This window comes from Thermobia domestica, chromosome 7 (genome assembly GCF_964235325.1).
Source record: "Thermobia domestica chromosome 7, izTheDome1.hap1.1, whole genome shotgun sequence".
NCBI classification, from domain to species: domain Eukaryota; kingdom Metazoa; phylum Arthropoda; class Insecta; order Zygentoma; family Lepismatidae; genus Thermobia; species Thermobia domestica.
The window spans coordinates 109,076,999-109,090,900 of record NC_137460.1 but is presented as its reverse complement, the minus strand read 5'-3'; the positions used below and the strand labels follow the sequence as shown (position 1 = coordinate 109,090,900).

General features: G+C 34.5%; 2 protein-coding genes across 3 annotated transcripts in view; one reads left to right on the top strand and one right to left on the bottom strand.

The window, feature by feature from the left end:
- The window catches only part of LOC145690324 (uncharacterized), a 268,337-nt gene extending 256,399 nt beyond the window's left edge, over positions 1-11,938 (bottom strand). The window contains exons 1-3 of one of the 2 annotated variants that reach the window (XM_081765108.1): positions 11,405-11,938; positions 6,674-6,843; positions 1,286-1,410 (exon numbers count right to left, since the gene is read on the bottom strand). In XM_081765108.1, the coding sequence (XP_081621234.1) occupies positions 1,286-1,410; positions 6,674-6,843; positions 11,405-11,701 (592 nt within the window). In that variant the 5' untranslated portion in view covers positions 11,702-11,938. The remainder of the gene's footprint in view (positions 1-1,285; positions 1,411-6,673; positions 6,844-11,404) is intronic. The other variant, XM_081765109.1, reaches the window with a different exon arrangement.
- Positions 1-13,902, top strand: part of LOC145690326 (protein phosphatase 1 regulatory subunit 14B) — a 413,214-nt gene that overhangs the window by 112,149 nt on the left and 287,163 nt on the right. The window lies entirely within an intron of this gene.

The following is a 13,902-nucleotide window of genomic DNA, read 5'->3' as shown; positions in this document are numbered from 1 at the left end:
ACTCGTTTGAATTTAATTCTGGAACACAGTTAGTACTTACCTCAACCTGAGTTTTTATTATGTCGCTTTGATTAAAGGGTGAAATTTGTTAAAAACAAAATATCTAAGTTTTATGAAATACGTATTTAAAGAGAAAGGCAGTTCGAATATGTCAATAACAAAATATCTTAGGGGTATTTATAAAATGCGTATCCTAAGGGGAGAGGAGGGAAGTAGTTTCAAATATTTTCCAGAAAACTACTCTCCCCGTACGAAGAACGGGGATTTCACCTAGTTTCCTATAAAATAATTAGGATTTTACAGCCAGATACGTATTCCTCTTTATAACTGTTGAAATTTCATTCACATTTGTCAAATACAAAATTTCAAAATACGGATATCACTCTTAGTTTCTGACTACTAAACGTAGTTATAAGAAGATATTTAACTGAATGAATGATCGTTTCGAACATCGTCACATAAGAAGCTGGCACCAACGCCATCTCTCGGCATGAGAAAGAACTTCTTGCACTAAGCCATGATTCTCAGTGACCAATCCAAGTTATTATTTCGAGGAAACAAAAATAATTTGGTATGGTTTTAAGATATATTTAAAATCATTAGACACCTGAAGCTCTTATTTTCTCGATATTTACAACAATTATAAAAACAAATATAAGTGCTTCCAAATTTCTCCCAAAGGAGACAAATTTTATATAATGCAATGGTTAAATTAAAAGTGTTGTTTATTTGCCCCTTTATTCCATTTTAATATGCTGAAATAAGTTTTAAAAAACAAACTTATCATAGCAACAAAGGTTCGAAACTTTTCTATTACCTGATTCCTCCCATTTTTCATAAAAATGCAATTCAACTGTCATAGCTGTTCATGCACAAGAGCTACGAAACTGTTCATCTGATCTGGCGTAGTAGTTATTGTATCGGCATGGTAAGACGCGAAGACCCGGGTTGAATTCCCGACCTCCATGTATTTAGAGGTAGAGAAACTGTCCAACCAGCAGGATATCTAAGTTCAAGTTCCTGACAATGCAACGTCCATTTTTTTCAGTGCACTCTGAAATATTTAAGTTTGTATTCTAGCAATTTAATACTTTATCAATCTCAAAAACCGAAACATTTTGTTTCTTAAGTAATTTTGTGTGTATTATACGACCAACTTGAATAGGATCGACGTACATATAGCTACCCGACACACACACACACTCACATGAAATAAAAAAAAGCAAACATATCAGTATCATGCATCTTCATCTTAATATGTTATTCAAAAAAACATTGTACTTACTAGGAGCAGTAGTACGGATCGCTGAAGGCTGGAAGATTGTCTCCTTGACAACCGGAGGCGGTGCAACAGTCGTTGTTACAGTAGTTGAAGCAGTACTATGAAGAAATATTGACGGATCCGAAAGCCTGAAATCGAAGAAAGAATAAAATACTACCTCTTAAAACGTTATGTACATAATATAAAACAAACATTACGTCGATATCCAAAATCCACTCTGTCGGATTTTGACCCCAAAAGGAGGAGGAGGATAGCATGAAATAAGATGTACCTGGAAAATCATAATAGTCCCTATCAGCATTAATAACATATCTCAAATCACTCGACCTAATGTGGATTTCACGATCGTAAAACACAGCAGAATGTGGACGAAAGAAGTCGTTCATCGCGTGGTAGTCGTTCGTCGATGATTCGGGAACCTTCGTCTACGCAAAAAGCTAAGTAATGGTAGCCAGATTATGCAATGTCCAGAAAAAATGAAGAATTCATTAGCGTTTCACAATTAAGTTGGGTGACGGTGTCAGAGGTGACCTTAGCAATATGAATCTTTGGATGGTTCTGAAGCAGAGTAGTTCTCTGCGATACCCAAGAACTGGTTCCATGATTATCAGTTCTTCGTGCGGACATTCCAACTGCTGACACAGCTGTATTGATCGTCTAAGTAGCAGTTCGTGGTACCCGCTTCTCCGAGCAGTACATCAAACACAGAGAATAATCTTCTGTCGCAGTTATGGTTTTGGTTCTTTGGGAGTAGGTTTATGTGGTACCAACCAATGATGAATGGTGGCGTCATCGTAAGGCACCCACTTCTAATCGCCTGTCAGGATTCTCACCAAAACGCCTCCTACCCTTACGAGGTAACAAAGAAACAACATTTAGTTCGTGTCGTTTTCTGAGCCGCACTCAACTTATGCGAAACCTACCATCTCACTTTATACAGTTCCACAAGCTGGAGGAGTCTTAGTGAATAGTCTCTACCCCATTCAATATTGTTCCAAATGTATTACATGTCCGAGTATTATGAACCTTAACAGCAGTCTAGAGCACCTTCTTATCTATAGCTTGTGGACACACGTATGTCGTGTATCCTCAAGAGATTGACTGTCGTTCTTAAATTTGTTAACCCCTACTGTACAGTCTACTTATTTACCACACCTCTGCCGATTTATAATTCCCGTTTGTTCTCAACCTAAAGTCGAGAAGACTGCAGAGTCGTATAACATTGTTGAATGTTTCCATGTTCGACCTACTCTCACTGATATTTCCATTTAATTGTAGCGACCAGAAACAGCTATAACATCATACAATGGCCAACGTACTAATATAATATCTTATAAATAATGACGTTTTTGCTTCTGTGAGGTACTGACTGTAATTAGGTTTTACGGAGTTTGGTTTACCAAAATTCTGACATATATTTACCATGTTTGCTGTCCATTCGGGAGACAAAAAATCCCAAGAACTACTTGCTGGATAACCATCAATTTTGACCACGATATAGAGGGTCTAAAGTTTGGAATCGAGTTCGGCTGATGGAAGTGATCCATCCACCAGAAATGGTAGAAATCCACCATTTCCGGTTTTAAAGTTCGTCAGTATAGATTAAAAATGGTATAGCAAGAAATGGTTTTCTGCAATCGATTAACCGTCTCCAGAATACATTCTCTCTTCATCATTAACTCTCTACTAACAACAAAAAGTGATAGAAATCCCTATCTAGAGCAAAAACGATAAGAGAGAGCGACAAGCTGATTTTGGAATCGATTTAGCGTTCTAAGAATAGGTACTATCTTCTCTTTTAACCTTGTATTCAAATCGGAAGTGGCAGAAATCAACCAATACCACTGCCAGTTTCAATGTTGATTGTTATGGTATTAAAAAAAAGAAGAAGAAGAAGAAGAAGAAAGAAAAGCAAGAAGCAGTTTTCTGAAATCAATTAAATGTTCCAAAAATGTATTCCTTCTCCATACTAAATCGAAAGTAGTAAATCTACTATCTCTTTCCGTCTCAATATTGAGAAAATATCACGCCATATAAACCAAATTTCTTTACGTGTGTATGTGTACCAACCAATGATGAATGTAATGTTGAAGTACTACACCACTAAATAGCCCAAATTTTGGAACTGACCTTTGTTTTCTGTTATTTTGAAAATCGTTAAGAAAGAAAGCGAATTTATGGTTATCCTCTTTCATGTTCATCTCACAGTAGATAACGTAAGGATTAAAAAAAAAAAAAAAAAAAAAAAATCACACTTGAACAGTCATGTTACAAGGACCAAAGGCAGCCAATACAGTCGTCACATACTAACTTCGTGCTGGAAGAGCAGTTCCCGAATTAAGGTCTGGCATACTTTTGTGCAGCTCCAACTGAGTAAACTTTTCGTCCAATGCATTTGCAATCGCCAGAAAAGTGCATTACATATTGTCTTGTCACTATTACATTACAACTTCTTCACAAAAATGAAAACATGCACGGATTTTTAGCATTGCCAGGGAAAACAGAGCTAAGGGAACTAAAATTCTACGTAGATCATTGAATTCATATCTCTGGAAGATATACTGTGAGAAAAAAGAAATCTGTTATTTCTTCCGTTCATAATGTAAGTTATTAGTTTCTACACTTTCCTGAATCCTAATGTGTAGTTTTTAATTTTTTTTTTTTTTTTTTTTTTTTAATTACCTGATGATGCCTAAAGATTCCATGCGAGAATTGGAATAATAACTGAAAAAGAAACTTCGTAGCTAACTAACTCTATGGCCTATGGAACTCCGAGGTTTAATGCCACGTTCATAAAAGCTCTCCACTGACTTCTGTTTTTAGCCAGCTGGACCCAGTTTCTACTATGTATTCCTTTTCTGCGAAATCATCCCACCTGCGCCTTGGTCTTCCTGATGGTTGTTTTCCGATTGGATTTCCAGTTAAAATTTTGAAAGCGTTCCTACTTTCTTTCAATCCTGTAATGCGCCGCTATTATCTAGCTGTTCCGAAGCGCATTACATAAAATTCATTTGGTGATGGGGTGTCTGGTCCGCATCTTGTGATATTAAGATTAAAATTTGAAAGGATAACTTTTTCGAATCGGAAAAAAAAGTTAGTTAACAGTTTAATTTCATAAATGGTTTCACAGTATGAGTTTGTGTTTGTAACTACTAATTTAGTTAAAAATGTGAAGCTGTAATAAGTAAAAACCTCGGATTGTACGTCAAAAGCTAATCCATCTGTAAAATTATGTATGTATTTATATTTAATTGCTTAGAAATATCAAATCAGTGCGAGCTGTTGCAAATATATTGATATTTGTTCACAGATGATGTGCAGCTTTATAGAGAACAGAATGATCGATAGCTAATAATTTTGATTATGTTTAAAAATATGGTGAGAATATTAATTCTAATTTTGAATACAGACGCTATGAACTTGAAAAAGGAGATGAAAATGAGTTTAATATGATGAACTATAAGAATTGTATATGTTTATAATGAAGATGATAATATGATAATATGTAATTTGGAAAAAGGGCTGTTGAAAAGTTTAGAATTGACTCCTATTAAAATATAATCTAATGTTCGTATGTTCTTCAATGCCGCATAGTCTAATTGACATTTAAACGATGTTTCCTGCACAGCTTGAGTTTAATGGGCAATTTTTACGCATGGCTAATGGAAAGAGATCTTACGTCTTCATTGTGGGAGTTCCTTCATTTGCGCACCGAACCTCCAATTTTATATAATGGAACATGTGCCAGTATGTGTGATTAGGTGTATTTCAATCCGGCTACATGATCTGCCCACCTGAGCCTCCTAAACTTGATGATCCTAATAATGCTTGGTAAACAGTATAAATTATGCGGTTCTTCATTATGAAGTTTCCGCCATTCCCGTTCCTCTTGGGTTCGAATATTCGCTTCAGGATTCTATTCTCAAATACGCTCAATCTGCGTCCTTCCCTCTGAGTAAGCGATCATATTTCGCTACTTTTCCATTATTATTGTTGCGTCGCTATATTACTTGCAGTTTAAATAAACACTGTAAGTACAAAGCTTCTTTTTCTAATTAATTATGAGCAGCCATTTGTGCATAATGTTCCAAACACCAACTTACAAAAGATTATATAGGTCTTCAAAAATTTAATTTTTACCACCTTTCTTGTTGCGTGTATTTTATTTCCTTTTCCTTATGTATTTCGCTCACAACTGTTGCTGATCGCTAGTCGGAAGGACCGAAATTCCATAGGATAAAACTTGAGTTCTTACTCCTCTTATATGCTGATTTCTTAATTATTTTTTTAAGCGTTTTCACAACCTTTATTGTAGGTTCTCATCAATCTAAATCTTAGGTTAATTTCTTACAAAACATTGCGAGAGATAGAGACAAACATGATTTTAAGAGAATAGGAAACTCATGATTGATAATAAAGAGGTTTTAATTTCAATACTTTCCCATACAACGTATATATAGGCTGTGCTTGAGATACGAAGCAAGGAATCTGAAACTATCAGAAAAGGTTAAAATGAAAAGGCACTTACATTGTGACCCTTGTAGTTGTTGAAGTAAACCTCGAAGGCTCCGCTTCTTCTTCACTTACGTAACTTGTATGCGAATGGCAAGTCCAGAGCTGAAGTGTGTATTGAGTGAATGTAGGTGGTCCTTTTATATAAAATTGCGGAATGCAATTCGCATGTCTTTCATATTTCCATGTCTGGAAGTTCTACGTGTATGTCTCATAAAATAAAATAAGTTTTGGACTTATTTTCCAAACTGGATTAGTGTTTGGAAACAGCCTGGCCTAATTCATTAAATTCAGACAGTTGGTATTTCGTACTTAAGCCGGTCTTCAATTGTTTACACAGATTTTTACAAAGATTTGAATATTTACCTTTTTTAAATTTAAATTTGATACGAATACACAATATAAAGTAAAGATGTATTTAACTGTATAGAATTTGAAAAATCAAATCAAAGAGGAGTAGAAACGCAATTTTTATCCTAAAGAATTTCGGTCTTCCGACGATACCCACATCAAGAAAGGTGGGCGAAATAAAGCTCACGCATAAGAAGGACAAAATAATATTTAATTCATTACAAGTTGCGTAGAACTAAAATCTGTAACACATTTCATTTTTATATACTCTTTGTAGTAATTTTAATTCTAGTAATTAACAACCTTTGTGGACAAACTCTGAAAAAATTCTAGCTTATATATATTAACGATATCCTCCATGGGTGCCAGAAGAAAATTTTCTTGGGAGGCATCTTCCTAGTTGTTATATTACGTTTAGTATTTTTTTATTTGTATTAAGAAAAATCTTAAGAAATTAAAGTTGTTTTCGTGAGTCAGGGGGGCGTCCATGATATCCTCTCAATTTAAATAGAGCACAAATATTCGTACCTTAACCTCGTCAGTTCCTCTTCATGTTTGCTTAACGTACTCTGCTTTTCCAACTCAGCAATGTGGCGATTTATGCTCAATACTGCACTTGTGTAGTTCCTATGTTGTGTAAATTTGCATTTGAAATCATCTGAAGAGCCGCAGTTGAACAAATAACAACTACCAGGACTCTGAAAATATAGTAACATGTAACATAATATGAGAAGCATAACATCAACTATAAAAAACATATATGTATGTATAAATACAATCAACTATACGCAAAATAAAAGAAAAAGAAAACTTTTATCTAGTTTTTATTAAAGTCGTGTACAGCCCTTTATTTCTTTTTTTAACTACAATTTAGGTATTATTAACTAAATCAATGTAATACTATTTATTATGTATTTTGCCCTTTATTTACCATTGTTCCTTTTTTTGGGACACTTATATTTTGTTTTACTTTATTTTATTGATGTCATGATCAATGACAATGGATATATGTGTTATTGTTGTATTGGTAGTACTAGATTTTGATATACAGTGAAAAATTATTTAGCACTGTTGACTGTCACTGTTTAGGTTTAGAATTGATTTATTACCACATGTTTCTTTTATTTTCTCGATGTTATCATTTGAAGTGAAGAACTTGAACTTGCAACTGTGTTTTATTGGTTCTATGTCAGTATAACCTAATAGACAAAATAATAAATAAATAAATAAATAAATAAAATAAAAAATAAAAAATAAATAAAATAAATAAATAAAAATAAAAAATAAATCCGTGCAAATATCGGCAGGGTGACATATTTTATGATACCACAAGATTAACAGTGTTCCCAATTCAACATAAAGTTGTATATTTTCCAATAATACTGCATCAGATTATTACACATTTCAAATATACATGTAAAAGGAAAACATATAATACCGTATCACACTTGCCATGCAGGCTAAGAAGGCTACAGCATCACAAACATCGAAAAACAATCAAATAACGAAATGAGATGGACGGAGTAATGCACCTCCAAAGAGTCCAAAGTACTATCATGTCCAATACTACAGTCATCATATGACGTATTTCGAACAAGTATCAACAAAGTTACAAGGACTTTTTTTTTTTTTTTGTCAAAAAACTTCATTTTAAAGAAATATTTAGATAATTGAACTGAGTTGATTTTGAGCTTAACATCCCATTCAGCAGCGAGGCTATATGAGACGTGGACCTACTGATTAACGTGGAATCCGAACCACATGAGCTCCCGCCGGGAAGAAATGTTTAGATAAGTATCACATCGAATTACGTACATGCTTTCCAAGACATAAAGATCACAATGCCATTTATAGCAATTTCATATCTCAAACCATTCGGAATATATATATAAAAAATTACAATTTCATATATTGCTCAAAATGGCGTATTTATGGGAACTTTCTAAAACAATTTTTATTTACTTTACTTCTGTAATATTACAATACTTTTTCGGTAGGTGTAACTATAATACGTTCTCAGAACTGCATTACTTTAAGCAGTGTTGCAATTATTTTAACACTTTTTATCGTATTTCCAGAACAGTTTGAGATATCAGTATTGTGGTCTTCAAATCTATTGAAAACCATTTAGCAACTGGGCGACATACTTATCTAAGCGTAGGTCGAAATAAATGGTTTTGAAAAAAGTCATAATTTTAATACCTTGTGACTTTGAATGTATTCATTCGAAATCCGTCATATTATGATCATAGTGCTAGACACTTCAGTACTTTGGATGGCATTGCCCTGTCACTCTCGTTTGCATCATTAGAGGCAACCAAAATTTGGATATTTGTGATACTGTGTCCCTAGTTTGCAACATTGCATGACAAGTGTGATATATTTTCTTTTTGCATGCAGGTTTGAAATATGTAATTACCTTATGTAGTGTCATTTGAAGAAATAAAACTTTATGCTTGGTTGGCAAAATTGTTAACCTTGTGTATCAGAGTATGCCAAAGCCAAACAATGCCCCTGCAGATATTTGTTAACATAAATTACTGTTTCCGTTATTTCTGAATAGTACGGATTGTACAACACTTAAATAGTTTAAAGACAATAGCGTAGCCGGACGTGTTTGGGGGGGGGGGGGCAGTGCTGTTATAGGTACATATAGAAAAATTACCAACAAAAAATATACAAACAAAAATATATATAAAAAAATTACAAACATCAAAGTACCAAATACATTGTCGAACCTCTTTGGGAGGGCGGCTCCTCTGCCCCCCCCCTTTCCGACGCCACTGTTTAAAGGTGCTATTTTTGTTTTTTTGTGCAGTTACACAATCTAGATGCATACAGGGTCGGAAAAATGAAATGAAATTTTTGAGTTTTACGTTCCACGGTTATGCCGGTTAGGCTAAAGGAGACGGTGATGATGAGAGATGAATGAAATGGTGGAATGAAGAAAGTGGGAGGAAACCCACGCACACGGTGTTTGTCCACCACAAAGTTCACTTGGCGGGAGCAGGATTTGAACCCGGGACCCCAAACACCAGAGGTGAACGCTCTACCACTGAGTCACCGCGGCCCCACATACAGGGTCGGATCCAGGATTTTCTGACAGGGGTGCACCAATAACTACCAGTATATTTGAATTGAATTGGATTTTTTTAAATGCCTTTCGGCATCTGTGGTGTAAATGAGGAAATGCCCTTGGAAATGCTAAGTGTCTATTCTTGGTGAATTCTCTTCTTTCAACTTTTAGAAAATCGACTTAAACTATCGATTTTGCAAAACTTACCTTTGTTTTAAGTCCAAACGGACACATGACAGCAGAAATTTTCGGAAAGTATTGCTATTTTCACTGCTAGCTTCTCACTTTAAGTAATAAATATTTATAACGAAGCGGGGTGCACATGCACCTTTGCACCCACCCACCCCTAAATCCGTCCCTGGATGCATATACAATTAGTGAAGAAGAAAGAAAGCATAAAAATAACAAATATTTGGGAATAGCATTGACCAGTACAGGAAAGAAATGAAACAAGACTAATTGTAGGAGTAATGTGGGTAAGGTATTTTAACACACCCACAATTCATTATGAACATAACGTTGAAAACAGTTTCATGTGCCTGCTATTAGCGGAACCTTAGCGAGGAAAAAAAGCATATAACAACGTAATATCCTTTGGGGTAAGTTTCACAAAACAGATCTAGAAACAGCCTCACTAACCCAGTTTCGCGGAGTCCCACAGGGTGTGTCGCGAAATTTTAGAATTTAAAAATCACGATGCATTTAATAAGTTAAAATCGATTTTGAGACATTCAGTCAGCGGCAGCAAGAGAATTCAGTACGGAATACGGGTTAGGTGTCGCAGAGTAGGTCCAAGGATATCGAACTTAACCGAATTTCACATGAACTAAACAACCCTACCTTAAGCTAACCTAAACCTTAACATGCTGGACCTACTCGGTGGCACAGAAGCCTTCAGTACTACATATAATTAATTACTATGTTATATAAACTTATTGTCTTACACTATACTATTATACCATCATTAATAAAAAGATACTGATTAAGAATAGCCCATTATAAAAATGATTAATGCAACGATTAAAATGAGTGAGTGTATATGAAAGAGGATTGTGTAGGATATTAAATTTCACTATCAAAAGAATTATTCATAAGATAGGAAATTAGTACCGTTTTTCTTGTTTACAAGTGTGGTACAAGAGTGAAATGGTACAAAAGTGAAACTATTTCAAGTACTAAAGGGTTAAAATGAATGATCGTATATAAAAGATGACTGTATAACATATTGATTTCCATTGAGTTGAGTTGATTTTAACGCCCCTTTCAGCAGTGATGCTACATGAGACGTGAGCCTACTGATTAACGTGGAATCCGAACCACATGAGCTCCCACCGGGAACCCGGGTCTCCTACACCAAAGGTGTGCACGCTAACCGTTTACACACGAAGGAGCTCTTCATTTCCATTGGTAGAGAATTTCTGCACGATGTAAGAATCCTATATTTTATGTTTACAAGTACAGAGTGACAAGTGTAAAGCCATTACATATTCTCTAACTTATGTAATTTTATGCAATATCAAGCAATTTTCACACTATTTTTCTTTATGCGCACACCCTTCGTCGCTCACGCGCCTGCTCCCTGCATGAGCCTTCTGCTGTGCTCCTGGTCAGAGTTAGTTAGGTAGCATTTTCCCTTTTAGTGGCCGCCTAGCACAAGGCTAGTTTGTTTTTTGCGCCCTTGCTTTTATGGTATATGATGGCATATGTCCAGATGCCTATTTATACCCGTAAGGGAAAGTTCTCGTAAAGTGAATTTGCACCAATGAATGCAGCTCCTACCGCAAGAAACAATTTCTAAGCTATTATGAGTGAATTTCGCGATGAAATAATTGCACATAATAGTAATAGGATAGCACATAATCATTTACAGGGCACATCAGTTTGTATACATATTATCAATCTCTACAAAATTATTTAGGCATGCGGTAGGTTAATAAACGTCCAGAACGTTTTAGAGAGTTATTTAAGGCAAGAAAAGTGACAGACTATTTTTAATCTGCACCAACAAATTAATCTGTCGCGACTTCATGGGCTTTCAGTAAAGTGTAAAGCATACCGTAAGTTAAATTTGTATTTCATGACATTATTGTTTCAAACTCTTTTGTGAAATAAAGATCTATTGTCTTTGTGCCGATCTACAGTAAACTTGAGTATATTTTTATTTACAAAACGCAGTATATTACCTTTTCTTCAAAAACAATAACATCGCATTTATCGGTATCGCAACACCATTTTAAGCAATCATCTCTGGAGTTTACTTCTCTCTCATTAAGAAATTCTGCTCCCATTGCTTTAGAATCTTGGGTTCTGATTATTATATTTTCACTAATTTTAAAATTACTTGCACAGGTTAGATAGTCAAACCGTTTTGAAATTCCCTGATGGGACACCTGTTCTGACACATTGTGTACAGTATCGTCAGTTGCGTATGTTACATTATATAATAAAACCAATATAATTATGCCCTGTAATGTCTTCATTTTGACAAGGTCACAGTATCTCACTGTCTATAAGCGTTTTACAGGCAAATTATCACAGTTATAAAGCAAGCGCACTTTTACTAGAACAGACACAACTTTACATCAAAACAAATATGGCTTTCTGCTGTAAATTACAGAGTTGCCACCAAATATAAATGTCACATTAAAATAATTTATTTTTGTCAATCAAATATTACAGTAAAAACAGAGATTAAATAGCTGCTGAACAGATTAATGTATGCTGTTTATTGATTAGAAATATTTAGATGTATATAAAGTGTTTTCTGTGTTTAGTACGCTCTTGCAAAGTTTATCTGGTAGCTCTGATCCTTCTTCTGCCATCTGTTGAGAGAAAGAGAAAGCTGCAAGTAGTCTACTCGCTCTCGGACTGCTCCTGCGCTCTCTGTTGAGTGAATGAAGAAGCTGTAGAAACAATCGTCGCAATATTGCTTTCTGTCATCCTTTTTGGATGAAAAGATCCAATATAAAGGATGTTTCACAACAACACCGACAAGATGAAATGTATTGACCTCAAGTACTTCCTTACAGAGTTATAGGCTGCCGAAAACATGAAAAAATGAACTTTGAGGGTTCATAGCTCCAACATTATGGGACGTACCGTAGTTGGTTTATGACTTTATTTAGGAGAACTAGTATGGGTCCTATTCAAATATCAATATTTCAGAATCCTGCGGTACTTCCGCAACAATTTTTATACAGGCACTTGGTGAGTACTTCAAATTATATGCCCGTAGCCAAACTGCCTCTATAAACATTGTTGCGTGAGTGCCTTAGGATTCTGAAACATGTATTATTTGATAGCGAACATTTACTTTTCTAAGTGGTCTTGACCCGGTTACGGTAAATCTCATAGTTTTGGAGCTATGAACTTTCAAATTTCATTTTTTTTTTAAAAAAAATATATATAGTGTTTGAAAACAACACCAACAACGTTTGGGAGGTGATTCCTAACATCAAGATAAGACAAAAAAGAGTATAGACCAACCTAGGTGCACAAATGTTTCCTTTCGGAGTTAATGGCTGCCGAAAACATGAAAAAATTAACTTTAAAGGTTAATAGCTCCAAAATTATGGGACCTACCGTAGTCGGATCAAGACTTCACTTTGGAACTAACACGTGCACTATCCAAAATTACATGTTTCAGAATCCTAAGGTAGGCCTACTCACGAAGCAATTTTTATAGAGGGAGTCTGGCTACGGGCATATAATTTGAAGTACTCTCCAACTACTTCTATAAAAATTGTTGCAGAAATACCACAGGATTCTGAAATTTGGATATTTGGATATTATGCATACTAGTTCCTAAGTGAAGTCTTCACCCGACTACGGTAGGTCCCACAGTTTTGGAACTATTGATCTTTAAAGTTCATTTTTTTCATGTTTTCTGGAGCCTATAACTCCGAAAGAAAGCAGTTATGCACTCAGAATGGTCTATACTTTTTGTCTTAGTTTGATGTCAGGAATCATCTCCCAAACGTTGTCGGTTGTTTTGAAACACCCTGTATATATATATATATATATATATATATATATATATATATATATATATATATATATATATATATATATATATATATATATATATATATATATATATATATATATATCAATACATTGGGGGATCTAGGAAAAAACTAAAAATGTATTTTTCAGTTCTTTCTCACTTTTATCCAAATGGGACTCCTTGAAAATGAATTGTATGTAATAATAATAATAATAATAATAATAATAATAATAATAATAATAATAATAATAATAATAATAATAATAATAATAATAATAATAAAGCAAAAGTAAGTGTTTCAAAGATATTCTGCAAACATTGGGTGATCTACAGGAGAGTTTAAACTGCCTCGTAGATAATACTTCTCTGAGTAATGCTCGTGCTACATGTAGGCGGAACCATTAGCATTGATATTATAGTGACGCTCAGTAGTGTGTAACGTCATGTCTAAATTAATGAAATAAACAAAAGGGCAGAAATATACCTTATATATACTTAAAATTGTTTCATACTTGTAAAATATGGGAAAATTAATTGTTTGATTTCATTATAATATTGTTTTTTCAGCACAGAGATTGTATGAAACGAACCTACTGCTTAAAGTGGGATCCGGATCAATTATTCAAGTTTGAATCTGAGGGAAGCATCTGGCCCGGAAATGGCGGAGTATATAAT